This window comes from Bombyx mandarina, chromosome 26 (genome assembly GCF_030267445.1).
Source record: "Bombyx mandarina strain Sakado chromosome 26, ASM3026744v2".
Classification (NCBI taxonomy): Eukaryota; Metazoa; Arthropoda; class Insecta; order Lepidoptera; family Bombycidae; genus Bombyx; species Bombyx mandarina.
In genome coordinates this window covers 509,584-533,177 of record NC_143232.1, presented here as the reverse complement: position 1 = coordinate 533,177, position 23,594 = coordinate 509,584, and the positions used below count along the sequence as shown (strand labels likewise).

Here is a 23,594-nt window from a genome sequence, read left to right as displayed (position 1 = left end):
AACTCAAATATTGTTACGCCGGTAAGAGTAACGCCATCTATCGTCGAATAGTCGAACGAATATCGAAGGATCTAATAGCACCAAAAACGCTCAAGAAGTACAACGCCATCTATTGTTAGATAGCGGAAACACAATACACGAAATGTGTGTAATATCCTCGATAATCCTAGGGATGTGGTATCGGCTATAAAAGCGTTGCAGAGATGGCACGCAGTCAGTCGGTAATCGGAACTACTCGAAGCGATACAGCTAACGGATCGCCTGAAGCGAAGCGGAAGAAGCGAATTCAAAAATTTTTAAGTGTTCTTAGTGTTGAATATAGTTTTTAGTTGTACTTTGGTGGAACATTTATTTATCCCGAACTCCAGCGCGTAACAATATTATTATTCGAATTTATATTGTAACTAGTGCCCCGCTCCGGCTCCGCTCGGGTCTTTAACAAAAATTTCAACGATATTTGGCGGTGTTTTATTTTTTTTAAATAAAATAACACTTATTGCGGCATAGCTATAATAGTTAGACAATGCTGTTGCGACACTTTTTATAAATAATAATGAGTTCTACAAAGTCGTAGTACATTATTTTATTCTATCATCAATAGTTTTCGCAGGGCACACGATGTAAAGAATATTTTAGAGAATTTTTTTACACCTTGGGTTACATTATTAGAGTTTTAATAAGATCCCTAATTTTTTTCAAAAATGTGACTTGGAAATTGTGTAGCTTCCAAACAGTGAAAGAATTTTTCAAATCGGTTCAGTAGTTTCAGAGCCTATTCAATATAGTATAGAATAATCAAGTATAGATTAATTTTCTATTCGAGGTATAAAGAAAATAATTATTCGTGTATACATTTTTTACTATCATTTTTTTATTGATAAAAAAAAGATATTCCAAAACAAATGAATGTACATGACGGCGTTAACGATATTTCTGTTTAACACGTGCAATAGGAGTGACTCACACAAGCCAGGTGCGCCGGCCGTGTCGTTCGACTCACAAACAACAGGTGCAACAGAAATGACTCATAAATAAGCCAGCTGCGCCGGCCAGTATAAAAAGGCGGTACGTGCCTCGCAATGAACATTCGTTCGACTGCGTTTGCCCGGTGCACTTACTATATCGTTGTTACGTTGTGTGATTCAGTGACTGTTGTACGTACTGGTTAAAGTTGGACAAGTGTTAAAGTGAATTGTCAAGTTAACATATTGTTGATTAAATCAGAAACCAAAGGTGACTTCGTTTTACTTGGTGTTCAACAAGATAATATCTACCCTCAAGCTTACATCAGAAGTGAGATCAGGACTCTACTCTCACTGGCGTGACGTGTTTGAACATGTTCGAAGTACAGCAAAAAAAAAACATGATGCAGATCAGAATACTAGTAGTGGTACGCCACAAGAGCGTGAATGCAGCATACGTAAGTCGTGTAATAACGTCTCTGTTACCTCGATGGAAGATCTGAGCCACGAAGAAATCGTCACATCTTACGTTCTGGCTCATGTTGCCCAGTTTGACTGTCGACTTCATCACATGGCATTTACTAACGGAAATACAACACGTAACAAGCTATTGCAAGAAATTAAGGCAAGTGCAAATCTCAAGTGAAACTTCGATCGCAATAATGGATCTGTCATGACGAGTGGGTAGTTCCGACACGAATCGTTTTTAAGCCAATGACTACTGCTAGAGTTACATGGCACTAGTACAGTAAACCAGGACATGAGACTGTGAATTGTCGCTGAAATTTTAGAATCTACTCGATTCAATACCAATAACACTACACGTTCGATGACTTCGGGCTCCAGCAAGCAAGCAAGCAAACAAGAAAGCAAGCAAGTTTCCGTGGGGAAGAAAAATTGACACATCTGAAGTCGTCGTGACCTGTAAGATAAGACGTCCGGTGCGTTCGTGTCTGGCGATGCGGCGGTGTTCGGGTTCCGCTGGCGGATGCAGGTTTTTCCGGTGAAGTGCGTGCTTGTGCGTGCTTGACAAGTGTTCGCGGTTGGCTTCCTCAGTGTGGGAGTAACATCGTGTAAGAGAGGTGGAACCCGTAAAATTGTAGTTTGCGTGGTGGCTGGTAAGATTTGTTGCGGTAAGAAGTTTGCATGGTGGTAAAATGTCTTGTGAGTCTGCACAGGTAGCCGGAGGTGAGACTTCCGCCGTCATACACTAAAAACGATAATCAACGAAATCGCTTGGCGTGATATTGAGTTATTGAATCATTCTAATCGAATCTATTTGTCGCGCACGTACTTAATTCAAATTTAAGGCTTATATGGTTTTCTCATGGACACCATTATCAGAACTGGACTAAATTGAAATGAGCCCACAAGGAAAGCGTCAGCTTTCTAATAAAAAAAGAATCATCAAAATCGATTCATCTAACTAGTCAGGTCATAAGTATTGTCACACAGTAAAAACTTTTCTTTTAGAATGCTGGCCACAAAAAAGTTTATTGAATTCGAATTTCGAATTGTTCATGAAAATAACAATGTATACTTTTAGAATTTTACTCATTTTTAAATATGGAGTGGACGCTTAAAGAAGACCGTGTTGCAGTTATTGCGTTGCATCGTTGCGGTTACGCGCCAATTCAAATTTTTAACATACTGAAAATTTTGAATATAACCAAGAGATTCATTTATCGTATCATCAAACGATACAATGAAGACAATGAAGTGTAGATGACAAGTCAAGTCAAGATAAGTATGTGGTCAAGAAGTGGTCGCCCTCGGTCTGTTAGGGCGCCAGCAGTGACATAAGCTGTGAAGGCGCGAATTCAAAGAAATCCCAAACGTAAGCAGAAACTGTTGGCCCTTCAGATGGGGTTAAGCAGAACCACGGTGAAAGGGTGTTAAATGAAGACTTAGGGCTTCGGGCATATCGAAGAAAAACAGGGCATCCTTTGAATACTCGTCTAATGGACCTGAGACTGAAGAGATGCCGCGCTTTGTTGAAGCGGTACGCGGGAAAAAAATATCGGGCAATTCTTTTTTCGGATGAAAAATTTTTACCGTAGAAGAGAGCTACAACAAACAAAATGATAAGGTGTACGCACACAGTAGTGAAGAAGCGAGCAACCGTATTCCGCGTGTCCAACGAGGTCATTTTCCATCCTCGCTCATGGTATGGTTGGGAGTTTCTTATTGGGGCTTAACAGAGGTACATTTTTGTGAGAAAGGTGTAAAAACGAATGCAGTTGTGTATCAAAATACAGTCCTGACGAACCTTGTGGAACCTGTTTCTCATACCATGTTCAATAACAGGCACTGGGTATTCCAACAAGATTCGGCGCCAGCTCATAGAGCGAAGAGCACACAAGACTGGCTGGCGGCGCGTGAAATCGACTTCATCCGGCACGAAGACTGGCCCTCCTCCAGTCCAGATTTGAATCCGTTAGATTACAAGATATGGCAAGACTTGGAGGAAAAGGCTTGCTCAAAGCCTCATCCCAATTTGGAGTCACTCAAGACATCCTTGATTAAGGCAGCCGCCGATATTGACATGGACCTCGTTCGTGCTGCGATAGACGACTGGCCGCGCAGATTGAAGGCCTGTATTCAAAACCACGGAGGTCATTTTGAATAAACTTTAGTGTCATAAGAATCTATGTTTTGTTAAGTTCATTTTGGTATATGAATGGTTACATAACGAATAAACTTGTTTCAATTATTTTACATTAAACATGTGACAGAATTTATGACCTGACTAGGTATATATATTTCGATTCACCAATATCTATATAGATTCACCTATATTTTTTTAAATCGGTTCAGTACTTTCGGAACCTATTCAATACAAACAAACAAATCTTTCCTCTTTATAATATTAAGTATAGAAGTATAGATAAAATAAAATTAACTCTTTTTCTCAACCAGGTCTCGCGGTACCGTTCGTGGAATTGACTGTCACCCACGCATCAGTACTGACGATACTGGCCATCAGCTTCGAGAGGTACTATGCGATCTGCGAACCGCTGAGAGCTGGTTACGTGTGTACGAAGACCAGAGCCACCCTCATATGCGGACTCGTTTGGTTCTTCGCGGCCCTATTCACCAGGTACGTTCGCGATTTTGTACACTTTTCATAGAGCAACGGTTCGTTTGACAAACACGAAGGCCACGGCATATAGCCTGGAATGGAAATGACGACTTTATTGCATCATGTGAAGTGCTCAAAATTGATCAACAGCTTTTTTTCTTCTTTCTAAATTACGCTGCAAATATCAAATAAGCAATATCAATAAGCAGCCGTAATTCGCGATGACGTATTGATAAGGCGGATAGCCAAAACCGACCTGCCTATCTCAACCGGTCTTCGAGTTTGAATGAGCAGTAATTGTACAATTCAATTGAACTTTCAACGTCATAGTTCAAAGTGAATGGCGTCATTCACTTTGTGAGGTCAATGACCTTTGGTGATTACTTAGGCCCAGAGCCTCAAAGACCTCTGTTCAAGTAGTAAAAAAAGTTAAATAAGTAGTACAATGAAATGAAAAACAAAGTTGTTAGACTAACACCCACGTGATAATGTGTTTATAGAAATTATTTTAAGAACGCTACGTGCCAACAACAAGGTTATTAAAAACAATCAAATTAACAAAATCGATGGCTGTTATATTATCCATAGCGGAAATGTATTTAATAAAATTTAATTAATATTAAATTAAAATAAAAGTGGTCGCAATTATGAATATAGAATGGAAGGTTTTAATTTTTGTTATTACTACCCGTATACTTAAAAATGATTCGATTTAGGGGCGAAAAAATAATCTTGTCTGAATACAAAATACCAAATATTTTCCTTGTCAAAGTTATGTAATGTATTTTTTTTATATTATTGGATATATGGATATAAGATTATCTATTATCTTTCTTCTTAAAACAAAACACTACGTGATTAATCTAAAACAGAGTTTTATTTATTAAATACAGTTAAACTTTTACTTAACAAATATCAACTAATGAAATAACTATGTACTAACCTAAAACAGAGAATCGACAATTAAATGTTCATGCTTTACTGCTCTTATATTCAAATTTGAATCGTCCTTTTTACTTTTATAATTAAGCTAATTCACAAGGAGTTTTATTAAAAATGGTTGAATGTTTTTTCTGATACCTACCCTACATACCCAAATATGAATGGTTCTGTCAGCGTCAACGTCAACACAAAGCTTACATGGATTTATATTATATTATTATTAATACTTTCTTCATTAACAAATGATTCCTTTTCGTCGCTCTAAGCAATAAGACTGCAATAATTGTAACTTACAATTAAAGCATTTTCTAAAACTCAATTCTAAAATTTATAGGGAAATCGCGTCTATATTTTCATTGTTCTCTAGCAGTGATTCTAAACCTTTTTTTTTGTTGCGGCACATATTTAACGATTTCAAAAATTTGCCGGCACACAAAAAAAAAAATAAACATTATTTACTTACTACAACACTCTGCATAAATAGTTTATCAAAAAAATTTTAATATACGAAATAAACTAAAATATACTGTAAGATTTTTTTTGTGGATTTAAATATATATTCATATTTAAAGTATTTTTCTTTTAAAATGATATAATTTAATAATATAAACATTATTATATATTCGCAAAACTTGGCGGCACACTTTTGAAATTTGGCGGCACACAAAAGTGCCGCGGAACAGTGGTTGAGAATCACTGTTCTATAGCATTAGTAGTTTTTTAACAACCCAATTATTATTATTTTTCAAAATTTAAATGGGACAAAGAATCGCTTTGCGTTCACCACTTTTGTAATTTTTTTATACTATGCTTGTGCTATGTGATTGACTAATAAAATTTTACTGATATATTATTTGATATAACCCTAAGCATATGTTTTTGTTGAATGAAATCTGCACATACCTTACTGGTGGTAGGACCTCTTGTGAGTCCGCAACCTACCCAGGTACCACCACCCTGCCTATTTCTGCCGTGAAGCAGTAATGCGTTTCGGTTTGAAGGGTGGGGCAGCCGTTGTAACTATACTTGAGACCTTAGAACTTATATCTCAAGGTGGGTGGCGCATTTACGTTGTGGAAGTGCTATGGGCTCCAGTAACCACTTAACACCAGGTGGGCTGTGAGCTCATCCACCCATCTAAGCAATAAAAAAAAAAGTGTGTGTGTCCGCTCCGACGCACGACTGGAGTTTACTGGATATAAAAAATTAAACGAAACAATACGAGAAATAGTTCTATATTACGACAACACGATACACTACAGATTATTAACAAATTAACGAGACACAAAACAAACGACTAACAAATATATGAAAATACAATAATGAGAGAAACGCGCGATCAGTACGAGGCTTTGTGGCGGACTGCCGGCGCAGCAGCCCGGCGCGCATTTCGTGTGACATGCGCATAACGCATTTCGTGTGACATGCTAGTACGATTTTGGTCCCCATAATTTTCATACCCCGGGCCTATATATGTAAATCGATTCTAAAGGAGTAAACTCCAAAAAAAAACATACGTAAAAGATTTTTGCCATTTCTTGAAATTCTTACACCATTAACATTAATATTAATTTTAAAAAAATCACTTCACCAATCCTGTGTATTTTAATAGTCACACGATGTTATTCCTTCGTGAAGTTTTTCGTGAATATGTATTAGGTACGACGTATTTGAATGTATAATTTGGCACTTAACTGCGAAATTTGAACACCGACAAAGTCGCTCCTTACAAGTACACCGGGAATCTCATCTTTTAGACCAAAACAGAAACATGTATCAAGGGTGAATCGCCTTTATGTTTGGACCCCGCACTAAATTTACTACGAGCCTTAGTACAATAGAAAAATCAAGAACAAAATCGAGCAATACTGTAAATCGGCGAGTTCCCAATCGCCAGCTGACAATACTGCCACGAAACAACACGATACTCAGTGGAAGAACACGTTAGTTTAATCCAAACACTATTGAGAATTCAGCGCCATTATTATTATAGCATCCATAACAAAATAATATAGTAGATATGACATTAAAAATTCGAAATTACCAATTCCGAACGACCTCTTCGCGGCACAATGAGGCGCAATGTTGAAGCCATCTCGGCTTCCTAAAGCTCATCCAAGTATGTAATAAGTTTGGTGAAGTAGCTCTCTTGTGTCCCCTTCAAACTTTAAACGAAAACCGACGACGCACTAAAATGTAGGTAGGTACTTCAAGCATCGACGTTGAAAATTCAAACTAATTTCGGCTTGACATAGAAAATTATAATTTAACTAACTGTACCCGTCCGCTTCGCTGGGCATTTAAAATTAACATTATTCTTTCTCACCCCCACAAAGACTCTCATCATTAACGCTCCCGCAACTGGTGTAGGGAGCCCAACGCTCATATAAGTATTAGCCTATCCATTAAGTACACGTATTTTCTACTTGGATACCAAGTTTAAAGTCAATCGGATGCACGGTTCAGTAGTTATAACGGAACATCCGTAAAAACCACTATAGATTTATATATTAGTAAAGATGAGATTGTCAATAAAAAAAACACCGGCTTGTGGTGCCGGTATTTAAGACTTCAAAAAATTAAAGCAAACTAAGTTTTATTTATTTATTTATCGCTTAGATTGGTGGACTAGCTCACGGTCCAACTGGTGATTAGTGGTTACGGGAGCCAATAGACATCTACAACGTAAATGCGCCACCCACCTCGAGATATAAGTTCTATGGTTTGCTTTTTCCCGGCAGAAATAGGTAGGGTGGTTGTACCTACCTGTGCGGACTCACAAGAGGCCCTATCACTAGTAATTACGCAAATTATAATTTTGCTGGTTTGATTTTTATAACACATGCTATTCCTTCACCGTGAAGGTCAATCGTGAGCATTTGATAAGTACGTATTTCAATAAGTATCTTTAATTAAAATAATGAGTTCGACACCAAGCCCTGTCTTCGTGACGCTGAAGTTGTCACTGTTGTCAGATGTCCATTCAGTTACGACATTGTCACATCTTCTTTTGGGGTTACTAAAAATATCCTAAATATACCGTTAGTTCCATCCAAGAAAGGACTTGTGTTGAAAATGAACGAACCATAATTACAGAAACATCTGAATCACCTTTAATTGAACCCCATATGGGAAAATTTGAGTATCTCGTGTTCCGAGTTTGTCGAACAGACGGATCTGATGAATACAAATGAATTCACAACGTAAACAATGCTATTAAACGAATTGGGAACTTAACGCAGACCAAACATACAATGCTACGGATATTTTCATGGCAATTAAAGTAAGAGGAACCAGTTTTTGCCGGTCAGTTGTTCCGAAATTAATACCATTTTTTTCTCCTACCTATGCTGACAGCCTTGAGAGGCTATTTCAGCTTGACCCTAGCGTGTGGGTGAGCTCACGGGGCTCAAACCGGAGTGTTCCTAACACTGGCCCTAGCAAGAGTAGTGCTTCGCAGAATCTACCACCGGATCGGAAACGCGATCCACGGAGAAGATCCAGCGAGAAACTTAGTGGGTGGTGTCTGTAGGTTAATTCGCTCGTCGAGCCCTTCGTCGCAAGCGACGGGTTCGATGAGGACGGTGACCGGTGCTTGTGGTAGCTAAAAGCACTGTTAATGGATCGGGAGGATCCGTAATGACGTGTTTTGGGCGACGTCGACTTCATGCCTAATAATAGTCCACTGCTACTAGAGATGAGTCGGATTTATTAGAACAGACCCGAGTATTAGGTACTTTACGAGATTAGGCTGCACCTAATCCCATTTTGTCAATGTGTATAATCCATCTGTTCCACCTAATCTTCGTATTCTTAAAAAATTAAATCGAATGTTCAGCATACGCTCCCAACTCTTTCTGCGCTACCTCACTCACTTACACGTTGCATCGTATCTGATAAACCCTAAATGCCTAATCATGATCATTCAAATAATGGTCCAATGATCAAATTAATCAAATCCTAATAACGAACTCAGAACTTGAGATTAGGAATCGGCAGAGTGAGATTGCCTGCTAAGTAAAGTATTGGTTGTGAATGAGATCAGAAAGATTATGTGGATTAGGTATTTGGATTAGGTATTTCTTAAGATTAGGAACAGACGGACCTAGTATCTGATTTACCTAGTACGATCCATCTCTAACTGCTACGCTTAAGCCTCTTCTTCAACCCGTATCCACCCAATGCTGAGTGTAGGTCTCTTGACTCCACTCCACTCCATTTTCAGTATCTTGTCTTTCGCATCCAATCCCTACCTACATCGCATAATACAAGTTACTAAATGAAGAAAATGATACGTATGACGTACATATGTCTTTGATCATTTAAATCAAGTGAAATTATTTTTTTACGTGAAATTGATAACATTCTCTTGAAGGGTTCAATGTTCGCATCAAGCCTTGAAATCCACTGCGTCATATTAGATCCACGTACTAAACATATCTCGTAGATTTTATGGTTATCTCAATTTGGTATTCCGAGTGTGGTAACACGGATGTGCCCTGCTGTCGCAGTGGCATACTTTTACTGTTCTCATCAATAGTTATATTAGTGCGGGGGTGGCTGAGTTGGTGAATTTCGGCGTATGTCGAATCTTACGTTATAGCCAGTGACAATTAGTTAAAACGCAAGGGATTTCTGTAAAATCAAACTGATTTGGAATTAGAAACTTTCTTTCCGTCGTAGTGGAAGTCATTCGTGAATGTATACATATTAAGGATATAATTCATTTAAAAAAAATGTTAAAGACGATAAAATGATACGAATGCATTTTTTAGACGAAATAGTTCGTATGTACGAGAGCTTAACAAGATATAGAATATATGTAACAGGCATTTGTTACATCGGTTCTAAATTCGAAGCTTATATTAGTTATGAAGTCGTTGTGGCCTAAAGGATAAGACGTCCGGTGCATTCGTATGTAGCGATGCACCGGTGTTCGAATCCCGCAGGCGGGTACCAATTTTTCTAATGAAATACGTACTCAATAAATGTTCACGATTGACTTCCACGGTGAAGGAATAACATCGTGTAATAAAAATCAAACCCCTAAAAATTATAATTTGCGTAATCACTGGTGGTACGATCTCTTGGGACTGCACTGGTATGTACCACCACCTCGCCTATTTCCGCCGTGAAGCAGTAATGCGTTTCGGTTTGAAGGGTGGGGCAGCCGCTGTAACTATACTTGAGTCCTTAGAACTTATATCTCAAGGTGGGTGGCGCATTTAAGTCGTAGATGTCTATGTGCTTCAGTAACCACTTAATACCAGATGGGCTGTGAGCTCGTCCACCCATATGAGCAATTAAAAAAATGCGTTCTTAGCATAAATATTTCCACGAATGACTTTCACTATGAAGAAAAGAAAAGTTCCAAGTCCAAACCACAAATGGTTTTATAGAAATCCTTCGCGTTTTAAGCAATAGTCACTAGCTATGAAATCGAATCGAATAGAAAATCGAATATTTTACTCATGGTGAAACACAGTAAAATAGACCTTATAAATCTATATAATTAGCGGTCATCGATTATATCGTCGACAGCACAAATAACTCTAGTTGATTCGTTGTTTTTGTTGTTGACAACACCGACGTGACTGATTGATCGTATTATGGATGTAATATAAACTTTAGCCCCGCTATATTTACAAAGCCGCTGGACGTAACTTCTCGGGATCCTCCAGAAAGTCCACTGAAAAGGTCTCAGTAAATGACCACAATTTTACCGAGATTATATTTCATCCCATATTATCTCATTTCACTTCATACTATAATTTTTCCGTTAAGCAAATATATATAAGATTAGGCTGTATGGTATATGACACTTTTGCCTTTCCAGTTGGAAAAATAAAACTACTACTACTAACCCCGATATACTGTTCGGAGTCGATGACATTTTATATACATGGGATGGACGGTAGCTATCACATTTTACAAGAAACTTACGACTTAACTAGATTGAGATTATAAATGGAAACCCAAACCAAAGACGCCATATGAACGTCAATGTATCCTAAGATTATTATTGAGGTTATAGGTAAGGAGCACACTGTATGAAAAACTGTCCGTCGCGTGCAATAAAAATCAATTTCGCAAAAATTATAACCTGCATAATTACTGGTGGGTACTTTTTTTAATGAAGGAAGGATTACTGGTGGCCCGAAGGCTTTTCTAGATTCACCAGGACAGGTGAGCGAGCAAAGGCTCAGCCAGGAGGCGCTTTGGTAACAGCTGCCCAAGCGTCTCTAAAAGAGACATAACAACTCAAGAGCAGTAGCTTTGCGAATGGATCTTGGGTGGGTAGTACGAAGCAGTAATGCATTTCGGTTGGAAAGGTGCAGCAGTCGTTGTACTGTAAAAACTGAGACTGAGAACTCACGTTTCAAGATTAGCGGCGGCATTGATGTGGTGTATGTCTATGCGCTTCGGTGACCACTTCACACCAGGTAGACCGTGAGCTCGTCCACACATCATATTAATAAAAATAGAATAAAAACAATTAGAGTGGCGCCACTGTAGCAAGGGGGTGTCTCAAGAAATCCTGAAAAATAGTTACATTATTTTTTAATTCGCATTTCTCTCTACATTCATAAGCAAACCACTTACCACGCTAGCGCTGTTTTAGTGAATTTTTAAGTTGTACTTTGCTGCCTAAAGCTAGAACTTTTTCAAGTTTTCTCCAGATATAAGACAATTCTTATCTATAAAGCTTGATATACTATCAATGTTGGTATAGGAAACGCTAACACCTTTTCACGAAGTACCTATACCAGCGTCAACGTTTAACTATCCAAAATATGAACTCTGTGAAATAGTTGACGTCTATTTTTTGTACTTACTAAGTTTATTTGAAGTTATATTTTCACTACACTGACTTACCCCAAAAGCTTTTCCAGGGAATCTTCCCGCCTTCGATAGTCATTTCAATGTTAAAGAATAAATAAAGAAATAATTCTGAAATATATCTTCTATATTAGATCCATGACATTAGTTTTAGTAAACACAACAATATTTTCCTCCCTTTTATTGTTCACATTTAGGATTAGACAAATACATTTACGTGAATACTTCATTACGTTCTAGTTTCGCGAACCTAATTTTCTAATCGTAAAGATTAAGATATCTAACCCTAAAAGTCATATACGTAAGTTTCAAAATAGAATGAAAGGCATTTAATGAATAAATAGTCTTCGTTTTCTTGTTCCTTTAGATTACATTATCAGTTTGTTTACCGATGAAATGACTAGAATTGTAGCTTTGACGGTTCAGGCTTTGCTTATCAATTAACACCAGATTATAATGTAACAGTAATGTATGTTTTGGCTGACGTATTTGACTGCTCAGTGCAGTAGTTAGCGGCCCTAACTGTTGTGCCGAGGGTCTTTGGTTCGATTCGGGCAAACATTCGTGTGATGGATATATTTGTTTGCTTTTTATCTGTGCGTTTATTATCTATTTAAATAGATGGAAGAAAGCGGAATTGTTGAAACCTGAAGAACCCAACTTTACACTAAAGCCTAGCCTTAGCCTTTATACTAAATATTTATATATATTTTAATATGCTAAAAAGTGTTTTAGCCCAAAGTACAAGTTACGACATTTCCGCCTTCACCCGTCGATATGAATATGTAGACACACGTCAGGGATGGCTGAGCGGTAGGTTCCGTCATCACTCGTATTCGATTGAACTCAGTTTAGTCAATAAAACTTTTCAATAATAATTAGTAAAACTCAACACACACAACTTTCACAATGACAGGATAAACCGACAGTTTCGTTGCACATACCGACAGACCGACTGACTGACTCACTGACTGAGACGGACGGAATGACTGTCTGACACGGAATGCCACGACTCTGTCCACGTACCGCCATTTTATACTGTGGCGTTACGGAGTCTACCCTTCATTTTGTGATATTTATCAAAACAACATTTCATCATTTAAAATAATAATCAAAACCACCGTCTTAATATTACTAAAAGTCGTTATCCACGACAACTAAAAGTCGTTATCTATGATCATATATATTTAAACTTTTATAAGTATGAATGTCTGTCTCTGATACCCATAGCACAGGGAATCCTAATTTGGAGCAGGATGACAGTGCGTGAATTTTCTACAAATATAAAAAAAATACTTGAGAAAGAGAAGTTGAGAAGTGCGCGTTTGGGATGGTATGGACATGTGATGAGACAAAATGACAATAACGTTAGTGAGAGAGTGTTACCTATGAATGTTAGAAGGCTATAGAGGAAGAGGTAGACCTAGAAGAAATGTATGGATTGTGTGAAAGACGTTAGGTGTGTAAGAGGGGAGTGAGCGAAGAAATGGTATATGATAGAGGAGTATGGAAGGAGAAAACATGTTGCGCCAATCTCAGGTGACTGGGAGAAGGGCAGGAGGATGATGATGATAATGATAAGAAAATAAAAACTAAAAATAACAGGACAAATTAAGCATCAAAGCAAATAAAAAAAAAAGGGTGACTGGGTGTGATGGAATTGTCTTCCTTTCCTTAGTTAGTGACCAAATCGGAACATAATAGTGTGTTAACATGCAACTGTATCTTGGAGTCTATTAGCATTACTGTATTCTTTATTCTACGAAGTAATAGGGACGTGAGTCACGAAGTCATACGACAAAGTTTAAGTTTAATGAAATTGTCGAGACAATGACGTATGTGTACACTTGCGTCCATCCTTTAAAGGCAATCGGCCGCGAAGGAAACACGTGAAAACTCCGAACTCAGAAACCGGTGGAGCTTAATATTAAGCTCGCATAAAACAAGAGAAACATTACTTGCAAGGAATCCGGTCGCTTTGCATTTTATTGGGCGGTCTATGAACGCGGGGGATGACCGAGGCCATGCGATATCGTTGGGAGTTCAGCCATTTGATAGTTTCGATCGCGTGTTTTGTCTAGTCGTGAAATACTTTTGTTATTCACTAGAACAGTCCTTCGTTGTTACAAAATTATTGATAGCTTATAGGTACTGTCGAATTAATTAGTGGCTATTGATGAATAGAATAAGAATAATTTTTTTTAACGCAAAAAAACTGCTTCGTATCTTTTCTTTTGTGTTGTTATCTTTTTTTGTGTAAAAACGAAGTTAGGTTAGCATCAATCATAAAAATCCTATAGCACAGAAAAGCCACAACCAAGAAAACATGATTATAAAGGTGTTTTTCACACAAAATTATATTTGATAATATAAAATGTAACTAATGCTTGTAACATTAAGGATCTGATCTATCTAATGATCTAGATAGATTAAAATTGCTATGATGATTCTAGTTTTTAAACGCAATAGTTTTGTAAGAGATTTTATCGAATTATAACATATATTTTTTGATTTTGATTTTAACGAATTATAAATTATGGAGGGCAGAAGTGGGAGAAGTCAGACCTTCGTAATTTAAATTGATGATACCATCATCTGGTCTTTTTTTTTTATTCTCTTTGACGTATCGAACAGCTGTCAATGTCAATCGCGTTGATGTCACAGGTAGAACAAAAGAGAGAAGAAGAAGTCTACCCTACATAATTTAAACTTTTTTTTTATTGTTTAGATGGGTGGACGAGCTCACAACCCACCTGGTGTTAAGTGGTTACTGGAGCCTATAGACATCTACAACGTAAATGCGCCACCCATCTTGAGATATAAACTTCAAACCCTTCAAACAAACTGTTAAAAACATCTTGTCAATATACTTTTTACTCTGTCTGGCGTTTCGAATAGTTGTCAATGTCAATCGCCTTAATGTCACGGGTAAAACAAAGCAGATAGTTCGTCTATGTACTGAATTTATCTATATTTTATGATGTTTTTATTTCTGAACACAATCACGGTTGTACGTAGTTTTTAGGTCGACAAAATTTGTTTTCTTTTCCTCTCTACCTAGATATGTACGTTAGATAGAAAACATTGTTTTACTATCAACTAAAGGTACTCGCGAGTAAAATGAGGCTCTATCTTCGAGGTTATTCAATCATTGTACTAATAAATTAAGATTTCTATAGCATTTTCCCTATAAACAACTAGAAAAATTCTAGAAATTAACCAAGTTGTACGTCCCCTTTTCCTTCCTCTCTACCTATATAGGTAAATTAGATAGAAAACATTGTTTTACTACCAACTAAAGGTACTCGCGAGTAAAATGAGGCTCTTTCTTCGAGGTTATTCAATCATTGTACTAATAAATTAAGATTTCTATAGCATTTTTCCTATAAACAACTAGAAAACTTCTAGAAATTAACAAAGTTGTACGTCCCCTTTGCCCAGATTGGAGCTCACTGTATTTTAAGTAGAACCCTAACCTTCTAAAACTAACAACAACAAGCAATGTTCCGTCGACCTAAATAACATTATGTTGTATCTATCAGCGTTTAATTATTACTAGTGGTGCCGCAATAGTGGAAATTCGACTATAATTAATTTAAATTATAAGTTTCAACATTATTATCGTTCTATTGTCAAAGATTTTTATACTTCTTTATTCACAGATTTCGCGAAGACTACACTATAGACAAATAATATTATAGACAAACAATATTAATCTATTCTCAATTTGACCACAGACTATAAATAATTACAAAAATTTGACAACAAACAGAGTATACACTATCTATAAATGCGTGGGTGTGTCAAATAGATGGCAGTGTGTGTATTGTTTTTTTTATTGATTTAATGTGTTTTTATGCATAATTAAAATAAATATTATCATTCTGCACTCCTTCTCTATATTCTCTATAAGTGCGGGAAATTTCATACTTCTCCGTCCGCGCAATTTTCGTAAAAAGCGGTACAAAGTTTTTGCTTCACGTATTAATATATAGATGAGTGAATGCCCAAAAGGTTTTTTCAGGTCGCGTTTTCATGAAATAGCTATAGGTTAAACATAATTGAGCAAGATTATATTGAGATTTAATTAAAACAAGTTTTACGGTTTTTTTGTTGTTATCTTTTCTCTTTACAGTCTTCGTGCTCAATGACGGTAATCATATAAAAATAGCAAAAAAAACGGGAGATCAAAGCATATAAGTAGTTTTAATTGCGTCTATGTATCGGAAAGACTGTCTTAAGTTTTTTCTTTCGCTAAATCACTTGGTCCCTAAGTTCGTTCGAAATGTTGAAGGCTTGTGGAGTTCACAGTTCAAATTTCACAGCCTTACAAATTCTATAAGGCCCTTCATCTTTCAATACTACCATTTTTAGAAGAATCTAGATATATTAGAACATGCCGTCTCATACTTAAAATCACTACCCAAAATTAATTAGTTCTAAGTAGGTGTACGCAGCGGTTAGCAAGTGCTTTTCTTTTTTTTATTGTATTTGTAGGTAGACGAGCATACGGCCTACCTGATGGTGAGTGGTTACCGTCGCTGGTAGACGTCTTTAACGCCAGGGGTAGAGCCAAGCTGCTGCCTACCGTACCGTACCGTAAACAGAACAAAAAAAAAATGTTAACTGTAGATTAATTGGTAAGAAAAAGTCATGAAGTCAAATGTGCAAAATCAATAAGATGATACCGACGCTTGAAAGGCAAACGTGACTAAGCGACAATAACGGCTTTGTACATAAATGATAGGTAATAACCATATTCGATGCGCAAAAAAAATATATTTCTAGGTCTATTAAAATGTTTTCAATCCTACAGCTACTAGCTAGATTCTACTACAGCTAGATTCGTTAAATAAATTGTGTTTTCAGGTATTTCAACTTTAAATTAGTCTACTGTAAAGTTCACGCATTGTCGCTTAGTCACGTTTGCCTTTCAAGCGTCGATACGTGCATTATCAATGCAAATATCAAAATGGATCATTTGACCCGTTATGGTATGTTTAGTTATGTCTTCTAAGCGTTATGTCTTGTGTTCAATTGTTGAATGCTTATACTATCAGTTACTCGGATTGCCAAAAATCATGCCTTCGCGCTTAAGATAACTATTACTTTTTCCTAGTTCTTGAATCGGGCATAATCTATTGTTAAGGTTTAAAGCGATAGCTACACTTGGGAGACCATTGGCTATTTTTCTAAGCTATTTATATAATTTTTAATCTCGCGAATACCCGCCATCCTTTGGCTGGCTGTGTAATAAAGTCCCTGTATCACAAAAGAATTCGTACAAAGCGTATAGACGGTAAACACACTACATTATTCTCGAGAATTTTTAATATATCTCACAGCTTATTGAACGCCAGCGCTGGTCGGGAGCTGTGCTCGGATATTGGTTCCGCTTTTAAATTATAGATGGCGTTAAAACCAATAAATTCAAATCGAATGGAATAACGGACGCCACGTTGCCCTCGTTCGTACGTTTTGTTGAATTGCATTTTACTGGATTGTTCTTTTAAATTGAATTTTCAATATCACTCGGAGTTACTTTAAATCGAATATATGCTTTTTTATTCTATGTGATGGATTGGGTATGTAGTTATTGCCACTGGAAGTATTTAATGAGAGTTTTTCAACTGACATCGAAAAAGGATGATCTTTTTCATTGGTAACGCAAAAAGATTATCAACTTTAAAAATAAAATTAATGATTGTCTTTTCGTTTATATGAAAGGGAACTTTTTTTTTTTTTGTAACTAAATTATTCGGAGAAATGAATAATACTTTTGTTTAATTGGCATATTCCGACCAACGAGTTCATGGTATTATTGAAGCCCACGGGCATCAGGCTTATGTAAGACGAGAACTGAAATACAACAACTTATATTATAATTTTCGTAACGCAAACCACACCTGACCTACTCATATTGACTATGTTGGTATTAAAAAAACTGTAGGGAAATATCATAGAGCATATGCTCACGAGTAGCTTCCAAGATGTGAGAATAAAATGTTTAAACATTTTTTTTGCTTAGATGTTTGATCACGTTCACGGCCCACCTTAATTGGTTCTCGGAGCCCGTGGTTATCAATAAAGCAAATGACGTCATCTGCCTTGAGATATGAGTTCATTTCAGTCAAAACTATAAATAGTACAATGTCTAACCTACCCATAAGACCTATGCTGATAGCCTTGAGAGGCTATTTCAGCTTCTCCTTGACGTATAGGTGAGCTCACGGGGCTCAAACCGGAGGGTTGCTAGCATTGGCCCTAGCAAGAGCAGTGCTTTGCAGAATCTACCACCGGATCGGAAACGCGACCCACTGAGAAGATCCGGCGAGAAGTTCAGTGGGCTAAGATATGCATTACTGCTTCACAGCAAAATCAGGTAGAATAGGGGTGCGCCGTAGATGCTCACAAGACCCACTACCCCAAAACTTGTAAATTTTCTTAATTAGTGATGGTATAGCTATCGTCCTGCATATTTTTGCTGTCAAACAGTCATGCTTTCGGATTTGAAACGTTGAATAGTTATTATTGCATTAAACAGACCTCATATCCTGAGAAAATTAGTGGCATTAATGTCTATCTACGCTCCCGAGTAATCACTTAACACTGAATTAATTTACTAATCTATGCAATAAAAATAGCAGCTATTCTATTCTTCAATTCAGAACACAACTATTTTGAATAGAAGATGATGCTTTCATTCTTGTCACAAATTTCAATGCTTTCTTCGAACTTAAAGCACCTTCCAATTGAAGGTTACGTTTTTCTATTGATTTACATTTATGATACTCGAAGTGTGAGTTTGTATAGACGGGTCACGCACGGCAGCCTCCGGACGTGTAGTTAAAAATGCGTTCTTAATCTTCCTATAATTTATTTATTCATGATTGGATTTACGAATCGCTCGTCAAGTTCATTTGAAAGACTTGTTGTTGGCACTTCATGATATTTTGAATGAGTGTATGTGTTATTTGGACAAATAAATGCAACATCGGACTGTGATTGCGTTTCACTTGTTTTTACTAAAAACATTTTATACTTTTCGCGAACGATCAAATGCTAACAATCATTGAGTTCGTTTTAGCGCTTAAAGAAACAACCCCTTTGTGAAGCAAGGTTCGTACATATTTTCGCTTATATAAATGTATGTGACAGCTTTATTGTGAAATGCTTTATGTGTCTGCTTCTCGTAGTGTTGAATCGGGTTGCTTTGATGGATCTTGGTGAGTCGAGAATTCGTCTAAATGAATTACTTAGATTGCATTTCGTAGTGCCCATCAATAAAACCCGATTTTTTTGCTTGGAAATTAAGAGATAATTTAAGTTCGTTTGCAAATTACTTGTGTATTAATATTGATATTAAATACTGTTAAATGAACAAAACTATATGACACTGAAATTTCTAGGATATTTTTAATTTATCTAAACAGGCATTGTCTAATTGTTCTAAACTACTGTTACATAAAGTGCAGAATTGCAATATCCATACTTTTACTAGATCTTGAAAATATACATACGTACAAGAGTAGCTGGACTCACTGACAGATTGTGAAATTGCTAATGACGTTCTGTATTCTCCGTAGACAAACTTGACGGCAGTCAAAGTATATTTTGTAGGTTCATGAATTTTATAGACTTTGCTCTATTATACACTTGCCATATTTTCGTTAATATAAAGAGCTTGAGTTTTTAAACAGTTATTAATAGGTCCTCTAATTTGTATATTAAAATTGAGGGTAATGAAAATGCTACTGAACTATGAACACGTAAATGAGGCTTAAAAAAGTCAAGATGGGTCGTGTAGTGGTACCCGTTATCTATGTACTCTGTTATACTAAGTAGGTAAGTATAGCTTAAAACCACAAAAAATATGCTGTAATGGAAAGTTGAACTTAAATTAAAAAGCACTTCTTACCCTGGTTATCGTGATTATTACTGGTGGTACGTCTTGTGAGTTCGCACGGGTAGGTACCACCACTCTGCCTATTTCTGCCGTTGTAACTATACTGAAATCTTAGAACTTATATCTCAACGTGGGTGGCGCGCTTACGTTGTAGATGTCTATGGGCTCTGGTAACCACATAACAATAACTGGGCCGTGAGTTGGTCCACCCATCTAAGCAATAAAAAAATTAAGAAAAATAAATACTAGGCCATCAGTTGAAGAGGCTTATGTTCAGCAGTGGACAGTGATGTGAGATGGGCTGAGATGATGATGAAAAGAACACGTGTGGCACTCGGGGACTGCCATGGTAAAGCTATTGTATAACATTTTTTATCAACTTATTCAATTATAATTAGACAATAATAATTTAATATTAAAACAGTAATAAAATAAGACCACACTATATTTATTAGCATGAACAAAAGCAAAACAATAACTGTCCCCTTCACACTCATAAGCTAGAACGCGCGAGTGAGAGATTGGCATACTTTTCATGATGCTCATGCAGTGCGACGTCACGCCGCGCGCTTATTCACAAATACTACACAAGCGCAACGTGTGAATGTATTGAACGCGAGCTACATGGTAAGCGGAGTGGGGTGTTAGGTTTTATTTTCATTACGAAATTTCTTGATTCGGTTGCCGCGCTCAAAGGGATAAAAGCTGTGCAATAGCTTAATAAAATTATTATATTATCATAAGTATTTGGTACTTATGCATATATTCAAGTTAATCGGACGTCTTCAAGTTTGTGAATACATTGAAAGATTCCGTTATATACAAAGAACACAGAAAAATATCCCTGCATAATAATAATTATAGTAATAAAAACTTTAAAACAGATCAAGCTAATAAAAGTTAGTTAAAATGCTTTTGACTTACATTCCTACAATTGCTTTAAGCTATTTAGACCAAACAGGTTAAATGTAGCGTTTATCATAAAAATGGTGATGTCAAAATCTCGTATTAAATGTTGCTTCTTAGATATGTACCATTTTTAATCTAATTAAAACACTAAATTACATTTTAACGTAAATTCTGTTTTCAAATCTGTGAACCTCGTTAAAAATCATTCGATTATATTATATCTCAAATCACACTAATCATCATTAGTTTGTTGTAAATTTTCGATAATAAGAGCTTCGTGAGAACACATAAAGACGTTATTTCGACAAAAAGAAGAAATTGAAAAACAGATATTAATGCGATCTCATGAATTACTCAGGTTAGCATCGAAAGAATTGTAAAAGTTATGACTTCGGAGATATTTCAAATCAAAGAAAAACTAGCTGAGGTTCACGTTTTGTATGCGAACGACCAAAATAAAGGATATAAACAGTAATAACAATAAATAACGGGCTTGTTAAAACTCAAATAAATATAGTAAAAATTTCCACAAAACAAAATAGAATTTTGTGCAGGGCGAATTTATTCAGTAAGCTATTTGTACATTTTTATTAAAGCATTTCTTTCGACACACTCTTAACGTCTACTCATTGTTGACAGGTTTATAACGATTCAAAAAAGAGTTGTGAAGATATTTTTTCGTTTAATATCTCAGTTGAATATTATTTGTTTAAAGTTCTCAAACATACGAAGATCAAACATACGATAAATGTTTCAGAAAACATTTTAAAATTTTACTTTAAAATAAAATATTTTGTTGCTAACGCCATCTGTGGTTTGAGGTACAAAAACAATGACTGGTTAATTACAAACCCAATACCCATTCGCGAAGTAGAAAGTAATTATATATTTGCTTATCTAGTCATTTATATCACTAGTTATAATGTATTTAGTTATCTTTACTAGACATCATTCCAGTGAGATCTAGATTTAGCTATCTCATTCGACAAAACAGTCGACAGAAAAACGTTTCTATTCCGTCTAATTGAATCAACAATATACTTTCGCAATGTATTATTTGTTACGAAATCAGGACTTTCTCGTTCAACCGCAAACACATAGGTTTTTCGATATCGTGTTCCATTAACTAAAACCGCATGTGGGCGGAGATTGCCCAAAAAAGCCAATGTCACACATTTCGAATAGTTTTAGATGACTCATGTGCCGGATTCTAAGGCAAATCGAACGCTGGCCCAGTTTGATTTCGTGCCCAAAAATTGTAATGTTCATTTTAATACTCCAATATTTTGACTTAATTATATCATTTAAGGATTTAATGTGAATTTAGTCAGAAGGAGAGAATAATTTCATCAGATTCTTTTTTTAATTCATGTTCACATTCATAGTGTCGCAGTAGGTGAGATTTCAAACGAATAACCAGTGAGAAAGAGAATACACTTTATGCACACCAAAACATAATTTACATTCAAAAACAGTCAAAAAGCAGATAGATTTGTACAATAGGCGGTCTTATCGCTAAAAGCGATCTCTTCCAGACAACCGTTTAATTTACAGAAATCCTTGAAAAGATAAAAATATAGTAGGTATGTTGCGGTGTACCATTGACAATACACTAAACAGATGTATACCGTTTACATATATGTAATATGAAATATATAACTAATTGATTTATATACCAATATATATATGTACTTACATACTACTATACTTACATACATATAATAAATCAACAATTTTACTTATTCATCATATTGATATCGAAAGCTCAAAGACACGAAATTTATCATTGTTATTGAAGGTGCGTTCTATTTGGTATTAGCATCAACAGTTCGATGTTTTTAATTGAACTTCAATTAAATTACTGAATTCATTTTAGCTGAAGATTTTTTTTATTATTTTGAACTTGAAATGGCTGAAATGGCTCTCCTGTTAAGTTGCAAAAATGACACTTAAATAAAAATAGGCTTTCACCCTTCGATATAATCTTGGAAGTGTTAGGGGCTTGTCGAGATGTGACCTGCAACCCCGTTTTACCCTTTGCAATGCATTTAGAAGAATTAAGCACTAAGAGAAGAATTAAGAATAATCTATACTAATATTAGAAAGCTGAAGAGTTTGTTTGTTTGAACGCGCTAATCTCAGGAACTACTAATCGGATTTAAAAATTTCTTTCAGTGTTAGATAGCCCATTTATTGAGGAAGGCTATAGACTATATAACATCACGCCAAAACTAATACAAGCGAAGCACAAATAAAGAATGTTTCAAAATCGGTTTTTTTTTTCCTTTTGAGAGCTTCCATTGCGTGCGCTGCAGAAACGGTTAAAGTTTCGCTAAAATAATGCATAACAGAATTGTTCCCCTTTAAAAGATTTTAAACAAAGTCCTCGACAGCATATGTCTGTATGTTAAAGTTGGCTCACTATAACGTTTTTTATGCTAACCAAATTTGTTCTAAAATAAAGCATTATTTGTGAACTCTTCCACGCGGACGAAGCCGCGCGCAAAAGCTAGTTCATTTATATATTCTTGTGTTTCTTCATTTAACAGATAATCTCGTGAAGCTGTTTTAAGCATCAACCAATAAAGCAAATTATATGACCGAAAACGAAGAATGCCATATAAATTATCTGGATTATTTAACATTGCTTATACTAATTCGGCCAAAAACTAGGTTGAGCATGCCCGCTTTGAAATTACTTCACCGAATATAAATATCTCATCAATAAAAAACAGATTCAAATTATTAATATTGCAATATATATACAGGGTGTCTCATAAAGAATGGATAATCTTGAAACATCTAATTGAAGAGCTATAGGGGACACAAAAAACATCTCAGTTAGTACCCATTAATAAACCAGATAAAAACACTAACTACACTTCATGATTAAAATTTTAATTCGAATTAATTTTTATAAAAAATTACAACAGCAACTGATATGGTTGAATCA

At 36.0% G+C, this 23,594-nt stretch overlaps 1 protein-coding gene across 2 annotated transcripts in view; it reads left to right on the top strand.

Annotated features, from left to right (window-relative positions):
- Ethr (ecdysis triggering hormone receptor) overlaps positions 1-23,594 on the top strand; it is a 142,582-nt gene that overhangs the window by 102,570 nt on the left and 16,418 nt on the right. For both annotated transcript variants that reach the window (XM_089738851.1, XM_028187856.2), the window contains exon 3: positions 3,882-4,062. In XM_089738851.1, the coding sequence (XP_089594977.1) occupies positions 3,882-4,062 (181 nt within the window). The remainder of the gene's footprint in view (positions 1-3,881; positions 4,063-23,594) is intronic.